This window comes from Amblyraja radiata, chromosome 2, assembly GCF_010909765.2.
Source record: "Amblyraja radiata isolate CabotCenter1 chromosome 2, sAmbRad1.1.pri, whole genome shotgun sequence".
In the NCBI taxonomy this organism is placed as follows: Eukaryota; Metazoa; Chordata; class Chondrichthyes; order Rajiformes; family Rajidae; genus Amblyraja; species Amblyraja radiata.
The window spans coordinates 16,773,912-16,796,065 of NC_045957.1; the positions used below are offsets into that span (position 1 = coordinate 16,773,912).

Sequence of the window (22,154 nt, forward strand, 5' to 3'; positions counted from 1 at the left end):
TGGGCGAAGTCTTTGAGGATTTTATTTTTTGCCTATACTTTGGGATAAGCAGCAGCATCGCGTGGTCTGACTTGCCCAACGGAGCTCCTACAAAGGCACGGTAAGCCTCCTTAAACGGAGTATAGCAGTGGTCGAGCGTGTTGCACCCTCTGCTGGGGCAAGTCACGTGCTGGTGGTAGTTTGGAAGCTCAGTGGACAGGTTGGTGTGGTTGAAGTCGCCTAACACAATTATTGCTGCATCTGGGTATGAATTTTCTGTGTTGGATATATGACAGGCTAGTTCGCTCATGGTGGCGTTAGCATTAGCCTCAGGTGGAATATAAACACCGATTACAATGACCGATGCAAATTCTCTGGGGAGGTAGGTGGGTCTGCATGTGATAGTAAGGTGCTCCAAGAGTGGGGAACATACCTGGCTGAGTGAGGTGGAGTTTGTGCACCAGCGCTGGTTTATCATAATGCATATTCCACCACCTTTTGACTTGAAAGATAGTTCAGCTGACCTGTCGGCTCGGTGAAGTGTATATCCTGGCAGCGTTACTGCTTGGTCGGGCACTGACTGATCCAGCCAGGATTTAGTCAGGCAGATGGCAGAGCAGTTGCTGTAGTTCCTGTTGGTCTGAATCAGAAGCTGGAGTTCGTCCATCTTGTACCGGAGAGATCTAACATTTGCCAGCAGGATGGCTGGGAGAGGAGGTCGGAATGGGCGCCTCTTGAACCTCGAGAGGATACCGGAGCGTCTGCTTCGTTTTGCGGTCTGCGGTCCGCGGTCTGCGGCCGGCTTCGTTTGCCGGTCTGCGGTCTGCGGTCCGCGGTCTGCGGTCGGCTTCGTTTGCCGGTCTGCGGCCAGAATGTAGAGAGACCCGGGGAAACAAGCGTTATTTCCTTCGGTAGAGATGGCCTCAGGACTCCGTGGATGTTAAGTTTGAAATGTAGAAGTTCCCATCGGGTGTATTGGATTAAACATGACACATTGCGAACGTATAAGACAGACATGAGTACAATAGACAGGAGCACAACTTGTACTGGGGCGCGCCTCGCGGCCGCCATCATCACGACAATTTCTGGGACTGCTGGTGAAGGGAGTATTGTAGTTGTGTATATCAATAGCATAATTATTTTCGGAAAAGAATAATCAGAAACAATTAGTTTACTTTGCTCCTTCATGGGTTACTCTATCCCTTCTCCTTCCCACATACCAGATGGCCATTGAGGGAGTAACATCCCTTCTGATTGTGGTATATCTTTTTGACATACCTATAATCAACCGCAGACTGTACCTTAGGGAAACCAAGCTATTCGCTTTTTTAGTCCCTTCAAAGACATTCCCTTTGTTCTCAGCAGCCTTTCCTTCTCAGTAAATTAAAACATGCTTAATTTCTCGTTTTCCAGTTTTGATCACAAATGCTTGATCTATTGCTGTGTTGCTCCCTCACAATTGGACTTACTGCTGATCATTTTCTGTTTCTGTTTTGGATTTAACATCTCCAATTTTGTAGTCCATTTGCTTGATTAGCATACTGGCAAGAAATTCATTCAACAATAGGAATAGGAATACTTTATTGTCACATGTGACTAGGCACCGTGAAATTCTTTACTTGCATACTCAATGTATACAAATAGCGACCACTTACAGCGCTGACAAAGTTACAAAGGACTCAGGCTCCCCCTTTTGCCCCCTCCCCCTTTTGCCCCCTCCCCATTCCCCCCCCCTCCTCAGCAGTTGGTCCCCATTGTCCTTTGCCTCCCCAGCCCCCCCCCCATTGTCCATTGTTCTACCCCACCTCTCTCATGGCGGTCCCCCTCACGCCGGTTCCTCCACTGTTCTTCCCCCTCCCTCACCGTGGTCCTCCATGCTCTCATCGATCGTCGAACTGAGAGATATTGCCGCCGCCGCGAGGCTTCACCAACACTGAGGCCCCATCGTCGCGAGGCTTCACTGCTTCTATGTGGCGATCCAGGTGGCATCGAGACTGTGGCGCCTCAATAAAGGCCTCCGGCCGCGTTCCCAGTCCACAGCCGCGGCCTGTCGGGAAGATTTCTGGCCACGCGACCCGTCGGGAAGGCTAACATGCCAGCACAACTGCAAACTCAGGTTAGGACAAGTATTGATCAGATATTGTCAAGGGCACAACAGCTATGATCTTTAATGCATCAGCTATTTCTATCAGACATTGGAAATATTTGCAATATCTTCCAGATTACAGTCCACTGTAACACAGAGGAGATCACCTAGGTTTTGGTTTAAATTTATTATTTATTACATTTATTATTGTCATGAGCTACAGTGTATTTTTTTTGCAACAATACATAGAAGTACCTACTAGAGAAGGGGCGGTACTGGACCTCCTGTTAGGAAATGAGATGGGTCAGGTGGCAGAGGTATGCGTTGGGGAACAGTTCGGGTCCAGTGATCACAATACCATTAGTTTCAATATAATTATGGAGAGGGACAAAACTGGACCTAGGGTTGAGATTTTTGATTGGAGAAAGGCTAACTTTAAGGAGATGCGAAAGGATTTAAAAGGAGTAAATTGGGACAGTTTGTTTTATGGGAAAGATGTGGAAGAGAAATGGAGTACATTTAAAGGTGAAATTTTAAGAGTACAGAATCTTTATGTCCCTGTTCGGTTGAAAGGAAATCGTAAAAATTGTAAAGAGCCATGGTTTTCAAGGGAAATTGGACACTTGGTTCGGAAAAAGAGGGAGATCTACAATAGTTATAGGCAGCATGGAGTAAATGAGGTGCTTGAGGAGCATAAAGAATGTAAAAAGAATCTTAAGAAAGAAATTAGAAAAGCTAAAAGAAGATATGAGGTTGCTTTGGCAAGTAAGGTAAAAGTAAATCCGAAGGGTTTCTACCGCTATATTAATAGCAAAAGGATAACGAGGGATAAAATTGGTCCATTAGAGAGTCAGAGTGGCCAAATATCTGCAGAGCCAAAAGAGATGGGGGAGATATTGAACAGTTTCTTTTCTTCGGTATTCACCAAGGAGAAGGATATTGAATTATGTGAGGTAAGGGAAACAAGTAGAGTAGCTAGGGAAACTATGAGGATCAAAGAAGAGGAAGTACTGACACTTTTGAGAAATATAAAAGTGGATAAGTCTCCAGGTCCGGACAGGATATTCCCTAGGACATTGAGGGAAGTTAGTGTAGAAATAGCAGGGGCTATGGCAGAAATATTTCAAATGTCATTAGAAACGGGAATAGTGCCGGAGGATTGGTGTACTGCGCATGTTGTTCCATTGTTTAAAAAGGGGTCTAAGAGTAAACCTAGCAATTATAGACCTGTTAGTTTGACGTCAGTGGTGGGCAAATTAATGGAAAGAATATTTAGAGATAATATATATAAGCATCTGGATAAACAGGGTCTGATTAGGAACAGTCAACATGGATTTGTGCCTGGAAGGTCATGTTTAACTAATCTTCTTGAATTTTTTGAAGATGTTACTCGGGAAATTGATGAGGGTAAAGCAGTGGATGTTGTGTATATGGACTTCAGTAAGGCCTTTGACAAGGTTCCTCATGGAAGGTTGGTTAAGAAGGTTCAATGGTTGGGTATTAATGGTGGAGTAGCAAGATGGATTCAACAGTGGCTGAATGGGAGATGCCAGAGAGTAATGGTGGATGGTTGTTTGTCAGGTTGGAGGCCAGTGACGAGTGGGGTGCCACAGGGATCTGTGTTGGGTCCACTGTTGTTTGTCATGTACATCAATGATCTGGACGATGGCGTGGTAAATTGGATTAGTAAGTATGCAGATGATACTAAGATAGGTGGGGTTGCGGGTAATGAAGTAGAGTTTCAAAGTCTACAGAGAGATTTATGCCAGTTGGAAGAGTGGGCTGAAATATGGCAGATGGAGTTTAATGCTGATAAGTGTGAGGTGCTACATCTTGGCAGGACAAATCAAAATAGGACGTACATGGTAAATGGTAGGGAATTGAAGAATGTAGGTGAACAGAGGGATCTGGGAATAACTGTGCACAGTTCCCTGAAAGTGGAATCTCATATAGATAGGGTGGTAAAGAAAGCTTTTGGTGTGCTGGCCTTTATAAATCAGAGCATTGAGTATAGAAGTTGGGATGTAATGTTAAAATTGTACAAGGCATTGGTGAGGCCAATTCTGGAGTATGGTGTACAATTTTGGTCGCCTAATTATAGGAAGGATGTCAACAAAATAGAGAGAGTACAGAGGAGATTTACTAGAATGTTGCCTGGGTTTCAGCAACTAAGTTACAGAGAAAGGTTGAACAAGTTAGGGCTTTATTCTTTGGAGCGCAGAAGGTTAAGGGGGGACTTGATAGAGGTTTTTAAAATGATGAGAGGGATAGACAGAGTTGACGTGGAAAAGCTTTTCCCACTGAGAGTAGGGAAGATTCAAACAAGGGGACATGACTTGAGAATTAAGGGACTGAAGTTTAGGGGTAACATGAGGGGGAACTTCTTTACTCAGAGAGTGGTAGCTGTGTGGAATGAGCTTCCAGTGAAGGTGGTGGAGGCAGGTTCGTTTTTATAATTTAAAAATAAATTGGATAGTTATATGGATGGGAAAGGAATGGAGGGTTATGGTCTGAGCGCAGGTATATGGGACTAGGGGAGATTATGTGTTCGGCACGGACTAGAAGGGTCGAGATGGCCTGTTTCCGTGCTGTAATTGTTATATGGTTATATGGTTATATGGTTACAGTGAAAACCTTTGGTTTGATGTTTGGATAGCATGCTAAATGAAGTTTTTCACTGTACCTCAGTAGATGTGGCAATAATAAACATAAACCGAAACCTAAGTTTATGGACAATAATCTGATTGATATTTCCAATGCCCGATTGGAAGAGCCTTGATACATTAAAGTTCATGACTGTAGTGATAATGCCAAAGAATTTGGTGCCCTGTCCTGATTTAGGAATTATGCTGGCTAATTGACAGATTTTAACAAGCTCTTCCATCCCCAAACTTCATAGACATAGACTTCAAAAACATAGACTTCACTCAACAGCAGCTCCCGGTAGCTCTGTAATGGTTCAGCTTCCATCTGACTGGTTGCTCCTCATCTTCTTCCCCATTTTCCTTTTGTAAAACTATTTCTTGTGGAAATGGTATTAATCTATTATACCAACTGCTCTATCAAGATGATCCAAGTCAAAGTTTTTCAACATTTAAAAGTGAATCATTGAACAAGCATTGCCACAACGTGTAAAAAGTAACCAGTGAACATCCTGCAAGTCGTTGAATATCAATGGTGCACGATGGAAGGTGGGGATTGCAGATGCGGGTGGGAGTCCCTCCTACTGCTGAGGAAATCGAAAACATAGTGTTAGTTGAAGCATTGAACTCCAGGGTTGTAAAGGCTGACATCAGATCAAGATTTCACTCTGCTTGACGTCATGATCTGTGCGTTTCCAGAAAGTGCTAGTATTTTACATGTGAATCACTTTACCACAGCAGCCAGGCAGCAGATTTGTAGAGACATCAACCATGTTTTTTTCTCCCATATTAATCAATATCAATTAAATGTATAGATCTCTATATTTTACTTAGAAACATAAATGTGAGCATCTATTAATGTGAGCATTTATACATTATTTTTTCTCCTCCAGGGAACCCCAGGATACCCAGGTTTGATGGGGCCCAGAGGCCCAGCAGGGGAAGGTATACCAGGACAGAAAGTAAATAGAAATGTTTGCCATTTTCAATATTTTTAATCAGAATGTTAACTTGCTTATCCGAAACCATATTGCCATTTGAGCCACATATTATATGTTGCTTCAAGATTTATTTCAATGTATCTTAATATATCTTAAATAGCAAGGTACGTTGCCCTATTCTTATTCTGTAGATTATTAAACTACATAATGCCTGTCTATCAGAATAAAGAATAAGGAAAAAGGCATCCTAAACAAACAACAAAGTGCTGGAAGAACCAGGCAGGTCAGGGAGCATCTTTGGAGGTAAATGGGCAGATGAAGTTTTGAGTCAAGACCCTTTTTCAGACTCTGAGTCACATTAAGCTCCATCTCCAGTAACCTTAAATACATGATCCACTCTGAAGGACATGGTGATGTCTTTAGGATGAAAGGATCAATTGTCTCCTTTCCTAGATAGATGTATGGATGTAAATAACTGCATACCACTTCTACACAGAAAAGTAGTTGGGTTGACTTGATGACCTGACTATCTTCCTTAACAATTGCTATTTAAAATGAATGTCTGACCATTAATTACATTTTGTGCATGATGGTTGACTGTGAACAGATGGATGCCACATTTTCTGCATTGCACTATTTGGTTCAGGGGCAATTTAAATATGCTTCAAATCTAAGCCCTCTTCGTGTTTCATAGAGAATAAGAATATTGGATGATCAATATTCTCAGCAGACAGGGAACTAATTCAATTATTTTAATGAAGCTGCGTACATAGGTATTCTCTCCATTGCAGCTCAAACATTGGTTAGGCAATTGGTTAAGCTTTGGATCACTGACATCTTAGATCCTAATCCCTTGCACTCAAAACCATCTGAGCTCCATCAGCACCACACAATTCCACCCAAATAATGATCCCCAAAACACTGCCTAAAAGAGTAATGGGAGCTAATTTAGTAACTTACAACATTTAATAGATTAAATACTTGCATGGAAATAATTTACAGCACAAGGCATGGGACAGACGGAACTGAAGTGCTGTATCACAAGGTTGCCAATTGTCTGCTGCATCATTCTATGATTCTTTCACATCATTCCCATTCTCTTTGGAGTTCCAAAGCAACCCTTAGCTAATGTCAACTGGGATCTCAAAGGTAGGTCAGAGCATAGAATAAATGTATTTGAATGTTAAGATATATTTCATTATGAAGGGATTTAAGAAGCTACTATCTATTTTGTTGATAGATATAAAAAGGGTTGCATTAAATAAACTGATGGTTTTACATTAAGCATAAAGTTAGCACAATTGTAAGAATATGTGTGATAACACAGCATTCCATTTCACTGTGATATACTTAAAACAATTGCATTGTTCCCCTAATCCAAATGATTTCATCCATTGATCCAGATCATTTTCTAGCAATTTCAGTGATGAATGCTGCCATATTGTTTCAGTGATATGATTGCACTGCAGGATCTTTAGGATTATCAATTTACATGATTAACCTAATCCAGCGCATATAATTTAAGGCTGGGTTAGCTCCCCAGTCTGTCTCTTTCGTGAGAAAGACACCCGATAAAGCTACGGAAAGGCCTAATGAACAACCATGGCCTAAAAATCCATCAGGCGAGAATGAAATGCTCAGAGAAGGAGAAAGAGGTGCAGCGCACAGGCCTTGAACCTGGTGAGATGCAGGAGGAGCCCGACCAGGACTCACCCCACAGAGCCCAGTCCCTCCATGCACTAGATTCTCCCAACCCCTGCAGAGTAGTTATTAAGATGGCTGATCCGTGGGCGGTTGCTGCTGGGACGCAAGTCGGGGCCTGATCAACTCCGGCTGGGTCACCTGGGCGAGGGTGTCTGATGTTGTGAGACCCGAAACACCCAATGACCCCAGATCACATCACTCGGGATGCGTCCCAGCGCATCGAGAAGAAGTATATCTTTTACACTTCAAACTCAAAATTTGACTTCTTCACTTATTGTAGGTTGATCCACTCAGTTCTGTAGGTTTGTGTATAGTTAATGCCCTTGCACTACAAACTGCCTCATTTCCCAAACCCAACTCTTGATATCCACTTCATTTGCCAAATTATCTATGTCAAACCTACACCCATGGGGATAAATGTTTCCTGAAGTTGGTGGAGGCCTCTTCCTTTCCCAAACACAGCACTTGGTCACCAACCATGCTTGAGTCATAGTCAAAGAGTCATAGTGATACAGTGTGGAAACAGGTCCTTTGACCCAACTTGCCCACACCAGCCAACATATCCCAACTACACTTATCCCACCTGCCTGCGCTTGGTCTTTGTATGTAAAGTTATCCTTTGTATGTAAAGTTATCCCTCAGATTCCTATTAACATTTTTCCCCGTCACCTTAAACCTATGTCATCTGGTCCTCGATTCACCTACTCTGCACAATAGACACTGTGCAGCTACCCAATCTATTCCTCTCATGATTTTATACACCTCTATAAAATCATCCATCATCCTCCTGCATTCCAGGGAATAGTGTCCCAACCTACTCAACCTCTCCCTGTACCTCAGACCCTCTAGTCCTGGCAACACCCTCGTAAATCTTCTCTGTACCCTTTCAGCTTAACAACATCTTTCCTATAACATGATGCCCAGAACTGAACACAATACTCCAAATGTGGTCTCACCAATGTCTTATACAACTGCAACATGACCTCCCAACTTCTCGAATCAATACTCTGACTGATGAAGGCCCAAGTGCCAAAAGCCTTTTTGACCACCTTATCTACAAGGAACCATGCACCTGCACTCCTAGATCCCTCTGCTCTACAACAATCTCCAGAGCCCTACCATTCATTGTGAGGGTCCTGGCCATGTTAGATTTCTCAAAATGCAGCACCTTGCATTTCTCTGTATTAAATTCCATCAACCATTCCTCAGCCCAGATGACCAATCGATCAAGATCCTGCTGCAAATTTTCACAACCATCTTCACTATCTGCAAAACCACCCACGTTTGTATCATCAGCAAAGTTGCTAATCTTGCCGTGTATGTTTTCATCCAAATCATTGATGTAGATGACAAACAGTAACAGCCCCAGCACCGAGCCCTGAGTCACACCACTAGTCACAGGCCTCCAGTCCGAGAAGCAACCTTCCACCATCACCCTCTGTTATCCAATTGAAGCCATTTTTCTATCAAATGTATATAAATATCAAATACATATATTAAATATATATATATATATATATATACATATATATATCAAACTTAAATTAAGTTAAAGCAGATAGTAGACCAGCTCAGTCCACAGTTATCAAGATGTATTGCATTATCTTCTGATTTAGCCTGGGTGAAATTACCTTTTATTTTCTTACCCAGCGAATTCCAATCGAATGCTGTATGAAGTTTGCATACATTATTTGGGAGACAAAAGCATTTTTCTAGGGCCCAGGCAAAAAATGCTCCTCTGGTGTTATCAAAGGAAACTGCAGATCCTTACAGTGAACTAGAGTTAGTGCATGCAACATGCTTAAGCCTCCATGACTAGCTTGGATTATTTAAAGATATTATTACCATGTTTATAGAAATCATGAAAAACAAAATGTGGGAAAACTGAAATAAAATGGAAAAAGCTAGAAATATACAACATTGAGTCATTGAATTTTAGAAAAATACTTTATTTTGGTCTTTTATTATATTTATACACTGAATTAATCAAACATTTTTAATTGAATTTTGGTTCAGATGTATTTGATTTTAATACTTGCTTCTTATAGGGAAATCGAGGATATACAGGCGAAAGAGGGAGTAAAGGAAACAAAGGTGATGAAGGAATTCCTGGCATTGATGGCAGCTCAGTAAGATACCAATTTCAAGATAATATGGGATTTAAGTTTGATTTTTTGAGAAATTGTTTAGAGTAAACTATAAATTATGTTGTGTATTTTCTGAATCTGCAGGGAACAAAAGGAGAGAAGGGTGAACCTGGTTTCACAGTAAGTTTCAAAGCATGTATTTTACTCACTCTCATTTAAGGAGCACCACACAGAGTTCGAAACAGGACTTAGAAGATTAGTTGTTTCACTATGCTAACAAGCTCCTTAATTTCCACAGGATTTCCCAATTTATGGATTAAGCAAAACCTTGGCTGCTATGCCAGAGAATAGGCATAATTGCCCTTTGTTTTAGCCATTTATACCTTCAGGATTTGCATCAAAATCCAGTGAACTCCTAGAACTTCCTCCCATTTTTATTACATTCACAAAAGATTATTTGTAAGGGTATTCTCTGAATGTTGAGCAAAAGTATGCAAATCGTACGAGGAATTTGATTTGTTACACAATCATACCTAAAAAGCAACAAAACTCGCAACCACATTAAAAATTAACATAAACATTCATCACATAGAAACATAGAAAATAGGTGCAGGAGTAGGCCATTCGGCCCTTCGAGCCTGCACCGCCATTCAATATGATCATGGCTGATCATCCAACTCAGTATCCTGTACCTGCCTTCTCTCCATACCCACTGATACCTTTAGCCACAAGGGCCACATCTAACTCCCTCTTAAATATAGCCAATGAACTGCCCTCAACTACCTTCTGTGGCAGAGAATTCCAGAGATTAACCACTCTCTGTGTGAAAAATGTTTTCCTCATCTCGGTCCTAAAAGATTTCCCCCTTATCCTTAAACTGTGACCTCTTGTTCTGGACTTCCCCAACATCGGGAACAATCTTCCTGCATCTAGCCTGTCCAACCCCTTAAGAATTGTGTAAGTTTCTATAAGATCCCCCCTTAATCTTCTAAATTCTAGCGGGTACAAACCGAGTCTATCCAGTCTTTCTTCATGTGAAAGTCCTGACATCCCAGGAATCAGTCTGGTGAACCTTCTCTGTACTCCCTCTATGGCAAGAATGTCCTTCCTCAGATTAGGAGACCAAAACTGTATGCAATACTCCAGGTGTGGTCTCACCAAGACCCTGTACAACTGCAATAGAACCTCCCTGCTCCTATACTCAAATCCTTTTGCTATGAATGCTAACATACCATTCGCCTTCTTCACTGCCTGCTGCACCTGCATGCCTACATTTAATGACTGGTGTACCATGACACCCAGGTCTCGTTGCATCTCCCCCTTTCTTAATCAGACACCATTCAGATAATAGTCTACTTTCCTGTTTTTGCCACCAAAGTGGATAACTTCACATTTATCCACATTATACTGCATCTGCCATGCATTTGCCCACTCACCCAGCCTATCCAAGTCACCTTGCAGCCTCCTAGCATCCTCCACACAGCTAACACTGCCCCCCAGCTTCGTGTCATCCGCAAATTTGGAGATGTTGCATTCAATTCCCTCGTCCAAATCATTAATATATATCGTAAATAGCTGGGGTCCCAGCACTGAGCCTTGTGGTACCCCACTAGTCACTGCCTGCCATTGTGAAAAGGACCCGTTTACTCCTACTCTTTGCTTCCTGTCTGCCAGCCAGTTCTCTATCCACATCAATACTGAACCCCCAATACCGTGTGCTTCAAGTTTGTATACTAATCTCTTATGTGGGACCTTGTCGAAAGCCTTCTGAAAGTCCAGATATAACACATCCACTGGTTCTCCCTTATCCACAGTGGCTCCTCCACATTCCTCACTGTGATGGAAGGCAATAAAGTCTTATCTTCTTTCCTCCTTTTTGTCCCGCGGTCCATCTAAAGTCGGGGCGATTGAAGTTCCCGCATCTGGCAATCAAAGCTCCTCAGAATTCTTGATTTGCCTCAGAATTTTCAATTGAAACACCTTATCTTTCTTTTCACCCTTGAGACTAAAATTTAAATCAGCTAACAATGATAGATGAAGGTCTCTCCCTTTACTTTTTAAGCATAGTATGGGTGAATTTATGTGTTATCAGTGGGATATGTCTCACAAACTGAAGTTTTGAACCTAATGATCTTGATATCTGTAATGTCTACTCAAAATATATCACCATTAATGTCTGTGTTAAGTGGAGTTTCTTGGTGGGTCAGTACAGATTGTGCATAATGTTTGTGCAAAGCAATAAAGGTGGCTTATGATGGGCTGCAGGATAAGCTAATTGCATCTTGTTTAGAAGATTGATTCTGTGGCGTCAAGGTATTAAAATGTAAAAGTGATTTTTATTTTCCTATCTTCTTTAGAGAGAGGAAGTAATCAAGTTGATTAGAATGATCTGTGGTAAGTTCAAAAGTATAGATTAACCCAACCCCTCAAAGTTACTTTTCTGCTCATTTTCTACTTAAATTGATCTTGTATACAAAGGTTAGACACAGAATGCTGGAGGCTGTGTGTTCAGAAGAGACTGATTAAAGCATTCAGTTGTGTTACATTTGCCAGAGGTGGACCCTCTAAACCATTGAAAAGTATACTTTTTTTGAATGATTTCCCTGAGAGGATTGAGTCACTTATACTACAGAATTGGCACTGCTGTGATCTTGACATTGAAGGCAGGCACATTGTTATAGTAACGATAGACACAAAATGCAGGAGTAACTTAGCGGGTCAGGCAGCATCTCTGGAGAAAAGGAATAGGTGATATTTCAGGTCAAGAACCTTCATCAGACTCCAGTTACTCCTGGAATTCTAGTTATTCCAGCATTTTGAGTATCTTTGGTGTAAACCAACATCTGTAGTTCCTTCTTACATATTATTACAGTATTTGGGGGACAAACACATAAAACCATTATTCAAGCATCCCAACTTTTCCATCATGTCTGAACTACATTGAAACATGGCTAACACAAACCACCGCCATTTGATTGAACAAATGTGTGTTATTATTAGATTTATTTAGATAGTATAGAAAATAGTGCAGGAATGAATTTGATCTATAATATTAGAATATTCTTATTCAGCTGACACTCTTGGAGGATATATGTGTTTATTTACAATGATGACATTGAAATCCTGAGTAATATTGCTAGAATCCTACAAATAACCTCCGCCAGGGATCGACAACCAACGGCCCCCAGGCCGAATGCGGCCCGTAACCCGAAATCATCCAGCTCGCAGGTGTATTTTTTTTTCCCGTATTTATCCGGCCCGCAGACTTCCGTCATCTCCAGTACCTCCTGGCCCGAGATCGCGGCGCCCAGGCACGGTGACGCAAGGACGCCTGCGCTGGCGGCCGTAATGGCAGAGCCGCGCCAAGCAGCCGAGTAGCAGCATTATGGAAACTGTGTGCCATTATTAGCATGAAAATGTCAAGCCAGCCATTCAGCTCACTTTTGACCTGCACAGAATTGCACCATATTGCTAGACCACTTAACTCCATGAGGGGCACTTTGTCTCAGAATGCAAATACTCCGTCATTTTAAACTGCCAAGCTGCCAAGCAGCGCTGAGCTCTGGCTGTACCACTTACTGCGCAAAGCCGGCGGCACGGCCGCGCACCTTCACTGTCGGGATCGGGGTTGTCAATAGGCCAGGGACGAGTGAGTGTGAGTATTCGAGCCACCGCCTTCAGGACAGAGTCAAGGCAATGATTCATAGGTACGCCATGTTCGTGAGCTCCTCTAGTATCTCTGCCCTTAACTAGGGGCCAGTGCTCCGGGTGGCGTCCTCGAAGGAGCGGGATCTATGTGAACACGTGATTTGATGCCTGCCATCCAGGGCGGGATCATGTGTACACGTGATAGATGTGGCCTGCCATCCGCTCACAGACATGCGTCCGGCCCCTATGCAGAATAAGGTTGCCGACCCCTGTTCTACACACACAATTAAACATTTACATTGAGCTTTACAGAATAGTCCACTACTACTTCCCAAAACCCAGGATACTTTCCAGTGTATTTTTAATATATCATCCCCACACTAGATGTTCAGAGTCAACTGTGTAAGAAGGAACTGCAGAATCTGGTTTAAACCGAAGATACACAAAATGCTGGAGTAACTCAGCGGGACAGGCAGCATCTCTGGAGAGAAGGATTGGGTGACGTTTTGGGTCGAGACCCTTCATCAGACACTGTTCAGCCTACAATTACCTTGCATTATATATGGATAATTTCAGGGTCAATTTAGGGTTTCACAATGACAAATACATAGCCATATTTCTGAGCACCACACAGACAGCCTGCTGGGCTCCCAGAACTGCAGTGATGGCCACATAGTCACAGTCTCCCCAGACTCACCAGCTGCCAAAGCTGTCATCCGGGACATGTAAATAAATATATTTTGTCAATAATTGGAAAGCTATTCATTTGAAAGGGGATTGCTTGGCTTTTGCTGGTGTGGCAGATTTCACTGACCTGTTGCATTCCATTGAAAGTCCAGGGGAGTAGTTAGCAGCCCGCAGAAGCTTGGCAAAAGGTGCCACTGCCTTCTTCAGCATTGTCAGTGAAGGAAAAACCAGGACCTCCCTGGGATAGTAGGTGAGTCCCCACATTAGCTTTGGCATTGAGGTGGAAATGTGACCCAACCACTCCACTGCTGTACTACTACCACTTGAAGAAAGTTCCCGACCAGAAACATTATCTGTCCATTTCCCTCCACAGATGCTGCCTGACCTGTTGAGTTCCTCCAGCAGTTTGTTCTTTGCTCAAGATTCGTGCACCTGCAGTCTCTTGTGTCTCCAAGCATAATACCCACCTCTTTGACAAAACTGTTTTGGCACCTATCCCTTTATTCATTTTTCTGAACAAAATGCAAAATTTTGGGCACTACACAAAAGCAAATTGATGATTGATGACGAATTAAAGAAAAATATTAGTGATCATTCGCTAATGTCATCAGTAAAGTAAGAAATTTCAGGATTCTAATGTTATGATAGTTGGTGTACCAACAAGGTGATCCCATCTCCTGCAAAAACTCACCCTTTAGAAACATGCCATTACCCCTTCCTTTGCAGCTAATTGTTAGTGGCATTTCGTATGTTTTTCAATTTACATCAAAAAAAGTGACTTTTAATTATTTATTTCAGGGTGTGGACGGAAATGCAAAGAAAAACCTCTGGAACTGGTATTTGTAATGGACAGTTCTGAAAGTGTTGGACCGGAACATTTTGAAATCATTAAAGTGTTTGTCAGTACTCTGATAGAACGGGTTAGTGGTAGCAATGAAGCTACCCGGGTTGGTGTAATACTTTACAGCCTTGAAGCTGACATAATCATTGACTTATGGCAGGGTATATCTCCGGAAGAAGCCAAAACATCAATTCAGGACATGCAATACTTAGGAGAAGGCACCTACACTGGAACAGCCATAAAGGTGGCAAATCAAGTTTTCAAGTTAGCTAGAAAAGATGCACGCAAGGTGGCAATAGTAATTACTGATGGACAGACGGACACAAGAGATCCGACTAATCTGGAGATGGCAGTGAAAGAAGCCCATTCTGTAAACACTGAGGTGTTTGTGATTGGGATAGCCAATGTAACTAATCTTTTCTACTCTAATTTCAAGAAGGAAATGAACCTGATTGCATCTGATCCTGATGAGACACATGTTTATCTGATTGATGACTTTAGGACTCTTCCAAGTAAGTATGAAATGAATGAAATTTGTAAATACTGTATTTTGATTTATAGGTCTCCAGAGGTTTCCGTTCAGGTTTCCTAAGTGAGACAAGGGCATTACTCAGCCAGTTTTCCTTGGCTTTATATGGTGTGCCAGTTTAGTAAGCATGATTTTCCAGTTACTTAGATGCTATTCCTCCTCTACCAGTCCACCTACCGGATTATTGACACTGTTCCCAGCCGCATGTCTGGCTTTTCTCAATCATTCCCTTCTGCTGAGCTTGGTCAAACTGATGTCATTGCCCAGCTTTGGGCAATAGTCAGGCACCTAATTTATGAGATTACAGGCCGTTTAGGTTTCATTCCTACCCATCCCCTGCTAATAGAATGCACCCTCACCACTTAATGAGGCCAAGTGTTGGTCCACCATTATAGGGTGCAAACAGGAGCAACTATTTTTATGGTCAAGCAGGTAGCTAAAGCTATCCAAATGTGCGCATCTGGAAGCAATGTGTTTAAGAGTGATAAAGAAGACATGAGGTTGCCATGGTAACCTAGTCGGCAAGCCTTACTAAGACTGACTGAAGGCCAAAGATTTCCAATAGTGGAGGGAAAACTAGTGGGAGAGTTAGACCAGGCGGAACTCTCACACTTCCTCCCAGCAGATTTCACAAGATCTTGTCAAAGGTCCAATAACAACTCTCCCACCTAAACTGCCTCCAGCCAAGAGAGTGGGTGGAAAGAAATGCAATAAAAGCTTTATTGAAATAAAATCTCCCAAAGCTTTCAAAATATATATTTTTTAAACGTCCCAGAACTTTGTTGTCATTGTTTGGGATTAAACGTGATGATATATACTTCACATCGCAGTTTTTAAGAGATTTGATGCTAAGGGTTGTTGTATGTTTTGTAAAGATTTTTTTTGAACTATTTCAGCACTTGAAAGTAACCTGTTCTCCAAGATCTGTGAGCCTGAGAATGATCCACTGTTCAGTGCCATTCCAAGCTCCATATTACCCCCTGGTGTGTCACCTGCCATCAATCCAGTTCACCGCGCACCAGACCGAGACATTGTGCACACCGACAATGCACATAAGGAGGGCATACAAACTAAGGAGGTGTGTTGGAAACATTTTAAGCATTTAGTAGCTTACTCTATACATTGTTGATCCTTCAAGCAATACAAGTACTGGAAATCTGAGGTAAAAGCAGAAATTACTGAAAACATTCAGCATTCAAAGTTTTGAGGAAGAAAATAGTGTTTTAATTTATTTGTTCATGAGATGTCGAGGTCCCAGGAATATCAGCACTTATAGTCCTTCGCTAGTTGTCTGGACCTGAGCAAACAGTTAAAGTCAACTGCACTTGTGGGGCTGGAGTCACCATAACAGTGTCTGTTTTCCCTCCCTGCAGGACAATAGTGAAGCAGATGAATTTGAATTACAGAGAATAGATTTATTTTAAATTCCAGATTTGTTTATTCCTTGAATATAAATCCCCCAGCTGCCCTGGTGAGATTCAAACATGTCTCTGCCTTAATGATGCAGGCCCACATCTGCTGGTCTCCTAACCACTAGACTGCCAGACCATTAAGTTTATTCATTCTCCACCCTCTTACCCAATGTACAACATGGTAGAAAACAGGTCAAATAGATATTGAAGACCAGTGCCGGGACTTAGCCGTATGATTACCCCAGACTTCCTGAAGATTGACGCCTGCAGGTAAGTTATATGCAATGTATAAGAGTCAGGCCTAATTGCATTATCTTGACACAACTACAAAATGAAGCCTGCAGGATGAACAGCTGAGTGATGAAAGTTTGTCAACTGGGCCTGCTGTGCCCAGCACTAATTCTTCTGCCAGAGAGTACTGTAGCATGGCAAGCAATGTAATCCAAGTTGGTTTCCATAAGAGACGGATGCAGTGGGAATGCTGCCCAGAAAACCTTTATCCCATCTTGCCCTCAGCTTCCCTGACTGCAATTGTTCCCTCATGTGTTGCTGGAGACAGATCACAATCTCTGTTGCTTTTTTGTGACGGTACGACTACCTCTAAAAAGTTGTAAACTAGATTTCACATTTCTAGAATATTTAATATTACCAAAAGACCACTAAAGTTTAAAAAAATAAAATGTATTTCAGGTCCACCACTGATTTTCAGGCAACAGGTGGTCTGGCCCCCGCTATAATCTGGACAAAATCCCCACCTAGAAGTCACCCGAAAATGTGGTGCCTATGCCAGGTGAAACGGCTGATCTCGTTCTCATGCACCGATCGGCAGGTCAAATTTGTCCCCTGCAGCTGGTGGTCTGGAACTCCGGCCCGGCCAGAGCCGGCAGATCCGTTCTCATAGCTGACTTCTGCAGCCGACTTTGCCGGGCCGATATCTCAGACTCCCAAGTCCCCTCTGTTAGCCCTGCAAAGAGGACAATCCAGAAAGTCTCTGAAACAAAGGGTGCCAGAAAATCGGTGGGGGTCCTGGTCATAGAATTAGGCAGTCAGACCCTTAACCGGATCAAGTAGCATATAGTTTGGCGATCCACCACAGACATCAAGAGCAAGGACCGAAATGTGTATTGGCATCTTTTTTTGTTTTTTAAAAACATTTTAGAGATACAGCGTGGAAACAGGACCTTTGGCCCACTGAGTCCGCGCCGTCCAGCAATCCCCGTACACTAACACACTGTCCTACACACACTAGGGACAATTTACAATGATACCAAACCAATTAACCTACAAACCTGCACGTCTTTGGAGTATGGGAGGAAACTGAAGATCTTGGAGAAAACCCACGTGGTCACGGTTTGAATGTACAAACTCCTATAGACAGTATCTGTAGTTTGGACAGTATCGATAGATCGAACCCGGGTCTTTGGCGCTGTAAGTGCTGTAAGGCAGCAACTCTACCGCTGAACCACCGTGCCGCCCTTTTTGTCTACTTGAAAAGCACTGCCAGTCTCCTGATGAATGATCTAATGAATGCAACAGCCTGCATCATGCTGAAGCCTGGCAATAGTTCGGGACAACTATTTAAGAAAGTTGTTTAGTCTGAAGAAGGGTCTCAACCCGAAACGTCACCAATTCCTTCTCTCCATAGATGCTGCCTCACCCGCTGGGTTTCTCCAGCATTTTTTGTCTTCCTATTGACAACTTTTGACTGGGTTGCCAGTACGATTTTCCAAGCAGAATATGCCTCCACCATGATTGTAACAAGTGCCAAAATTTCAGTTTCTTATGCCATTTACACTAAACATTGGAAATTAAAGTAGACAAAAATGCTGGAGAAACTCAGCGGGTGAAGCAGCATAGATGCAGCATAGAAATATTTCCTTCACTCCATAGATGCTGCCTCTCCCGCTGAGTTTCTCCAACATTTTTGTCTACATTCGATTTTCCAGCATCTGCAGTTCCTTGGAAATTAAAGTTTGAAAGAAATTGTAAAATCTTTTAAAAACAGTTTATTTGAAAAAATCATTTTTTCAATGGCTTTCACGTAGTTTTTCCCATTCCTTTTTGTATCCAGCTATCAGAATCACAAACGCTAAATCCAGTTGTTTTAAAGTTATTTTTAAATAATGTTAGAGTACCTGTAATCTCTTCAATTGGTGGAATAATTTCATGCATCCTTTTTCTCATTATAGCGTGGTTCTCCAGGAATTAGCGCAAATAAAATAGAATCGAATGGTGTTAGTGAAGACGTATCTGTAAGGCAAAATGGATCACTTCCCCTTCCAATACCACAAGAAAATGGACCAATGGGAAGGCCTGAAGTAGGACCTGCACCTGTTGACCAAGATGTATGGGGAAAGTCAACCCCTTTCAAAGATAGTATCGTTCTACCAACTCCAGCAGCAGTGCTAAAAGAGGAAATTTACAAAGGTACATAAAATGGCACTCCAATGAAGTGGCTAATAAAGCATTTGATATTTATTGAGATAAACATCATACAATTATTCATTGAAAAATAAACTTTTGTAACATATGCTTAATATGCAACAATATATTTAACAAAGATTTCCTTTTGATTTTACTCTCCTTGGGTACCCCCAAAACTTTGAGTAAGGAGCCAGCTTTAAGGTGTAGCCTGCCACTAGGTTGGCAGAATTGGAGAAGGATCCCTGTTTAGACTAATCTTATGCTTTATCCATTGCCTCTCCTTCACATCAGCATGACACCAATTTGTTCAACTGAATACATCAAATGCTGGAATGAATCTGTGGAATTCCTGGTTTCTGATAGATCTTTTAGTGACAGGTTTATGACATTCTCTTTGCTTGGACATATAGTTTGGGAAGAAATCGTCACAAGCTCTTAGGCTATTTTTGCCTTTCTCACGCATTGATGATCAGCCTAAGTAGAGCCAAGATCAACTTTTTGAACAGAAGTCCAGGAGCACAGATAAGGCCGCAGCTGGAAATAGCAATGAGTAATGAAAAGATAAAGTGCAACAAACATTTGAGTTATTAACACTGCAGGCACACCAGCTACAAGTGTCAAATAAAGAAATTAAATTGTTTCTCAGATTTAAACAGAGTAGTTAGAGTACAAATTAAAAATTGAATAGTGTACAGCACCCTTTGAAGGTATGTGAGAATTTGACCTAAGATTACAACATAAAATATAAAGTGAACCACTGGAACTTGAGGCCAAGGTAAACTAATTTAATCTGCCTGTATATGATTCCTATCTCTCCATTCCATACATATCGATGTGCCTATCTAAAAGCCTCTAAACAAAATCACTAATGTATCAGCCTCCACCACCATTCCTGGCTGTGTATTTCATCACCCTCTGGGTAAAAAAAAACTTGGCATGCACATCTCCTTTATATGTTGCCCCTCTTACCTTGTGCTATAGTCTTTGTTATTTACACCCTGGGAAAAAGTCTTCTCTAATGTCTACCCTGAATGTCTACCCTATCTATGCCTCTCATAATTTTACATACTTCTACCAGGTCTCCCCTTATCCTCCTACATTCTAGAGAAAACAATCCAAGTGTGTCCAACCTTTCCTGAACCCACCGCATGACCAAGCCACCGTGAACCCAGTGCCTCTCATTTTGCTTTCATCACATACCTCAGCAAAATCTTAGACAACATCCACAGCCCTCATACCCTCATCGATAATCTTTGTCACCTCTTCAAAAAATTTGATCGTTAGTAAAACATGACTTACCGTGTAAAATAAAATATTAAATAATTTCCAAAATGCAGCACCTCACACTTCTCTGCATTTATCTCATTGAACTCCATTAGCCATTCTTCAGCCCAATTGCCCAGCTGATCAACATCTCACCGTAATTTTTGATAACCATCTTTACTGTTTATGATACCACCTGCTTTAGTATCATCGACAAACTTACGAATCATGCCTTGCACATTCTTGTCTAATTCGTTGATATAAACTACAAACGCAACATTGATCCCTGGCACACACTGTTAATCAAAGCCTCCAGTCCAAAAAACAACCATTCACCACCACCCTCTACTTCTATCCACAAAGCCAATATGTTCTCCCTTATCAAAGGTCTTGCTGGTCCATATGGACAATATCTACCACCTTGTCTTCCTCAACCTTCTAGTTTGCTCCTTCAAAAAATTGAATCAAATTTGTGAGGCACGATCTCCTACGTACAAAACTATGCTGACTATCCCTAACATGCCTCTGCCTGTCAAAATACATCTTATCTCCAATAACTTACCAACCTTACTTACCTGTTACTTTCATTGGTCTATAGTTCCCAGGCGTTTCCTTGCACCCCTTGGTCAATAGAAGCACAACATTAGCCACCCTCCAGGCAAACGTGGACAAGGGAGGTGGGGGATTAGGGTGATGGGTAATTTGTGCATCAGAGGTAGGGGGAAACTGAAAGAGGAGGTGTAGCTAATCACATCCTCTCACCTTATTCACCGATCATTTGGTAAGATTTGTCCCACCACCCCCATTTCTCTTTTCCGGCTTTCTTCCCTCAACTGTACATATTGTCTACAAATGCCATTGAACCAGTTCCTCCAGCACATTGTTTTTTTTTCCTATGCAATAAATGTATTTCTTGTGCCATACATTTTTAATGATGTTTAACAAGTCTGCACAATTACCTGCCACCACCAATGAGAAAACACAGATTTAGTCAGAGAAGATATGGAGAACATTCAATTTCATCTGGCGCTCTACTGGGTGAATACAGAGCGTGTGATTGTGGAGAGGTAGACTGGGAACATTACAACACATGATCAAATTTTTTTTTTAAAGAAACTAAATGTATAACATTGTGATAAATGTGTTTGGATTTCAGATGCAGACTGTGATGAACCACTTGATCAAGGGTCATGCCGAAGTTATGTTATTAAGTGGTACTATGACAGTGCAGCTAATTCATGTGCACAGTTTTGGTATGGAGGTTGTGGGGGGAATCAGAACCGCTTTCAGTCTCAAGATGAATGCCAAATCAAATGCTTACACTTTTAAAAGGTGAGTCACATTTATAGGCACGTTAACATCATGGCCAAGAAATTGCACCTGCATCTGGCCATTTCTGCCTTGGCAAAGCAACAATTTGTTGTATGTAAAGTTATTTAGGATTTTTCTTAGTCTTGACCAGCAGGGCTATTTCATGCATCCTTCTTTGTCCTCTTAATTTCTTTTTTTAAGAATGCCCCCTCCCTCTTCACTTTCTATACTCCCATACTCCCATTGACTGCATTTTCAGTTCTTTATATTTGGCATAAGACACTCAATGTTTTTTCAGGCTTTGTCTCACCCCCACTTTACCAGCTTTCTTCCCCCTACTACAATCAGTCTGAAGAAGGGTCCCAACCCAAAACGTCATCTATCCATTCCCTCCACAGATGTTGCCTGATCCGCTGAGTTATTTCAGCTCTTTGTGTTTCACTCAATATACCAGCATCTGCATTCCTTGTGTCTCCCTCTTAATCCCTAAAAGTCCAGGGTTTCTCGTCTTCTAACTATTCACCCTTGTTGAACCACATTAACCCTGAAATTTCACTATTGCAGTTTTCAGTGATTTCTATCTCATTCCTTCTTGCAAGT

General features: G+C 41.8%; 1 protein-coding gene across 1 annotated transcript in view; it reads left to right on the forward strand.

Moving 5' to 3' along the window:
* The window catches only part of LOC116984831 (collagen alpha-1(XXVIII) chain-like), a 46,355-nt gene extending 24,780 nt beyond the window's left edge, over positions 1-21,575 (forward strand). The window contains exons 9-16 of the mRNA XM_033039245.1: positions 5,601-5,669; positions 9,401-9,481; positions 9,584-9,619; positions 11,797-11,833; positions 14,573-15,127; positions 16,041-16,222; positions 18,746-18,983; positions 21,400-21,575. Of these exons, the coding sequence (XP_032895136.1) occupies positions 5,601-5,669; positions 9,401-9,481; positions 9,584-9,619; positions 11,797-11,833; positions 14,573-15,127; positions 16,041-16,222; positions 18,746-18,983; positions 21,400-21,572 (1,371 nt within the window). The 3' untranslated portion in view covers positions 21,573-21,575. The remainder of the gene's footprint in view (positions 1-5,600; positions 5,670-9,400; positions 9,482-9,583; positions 9,620-11,796; positions 11,834-14,572; positions 15,128-16,040; positions 16,223-18,745; positions 18,984-21,399) is intronic.
* The last annotated feature ends 579 nt before the right edge of the window (positions 21,576-22,154 follow it).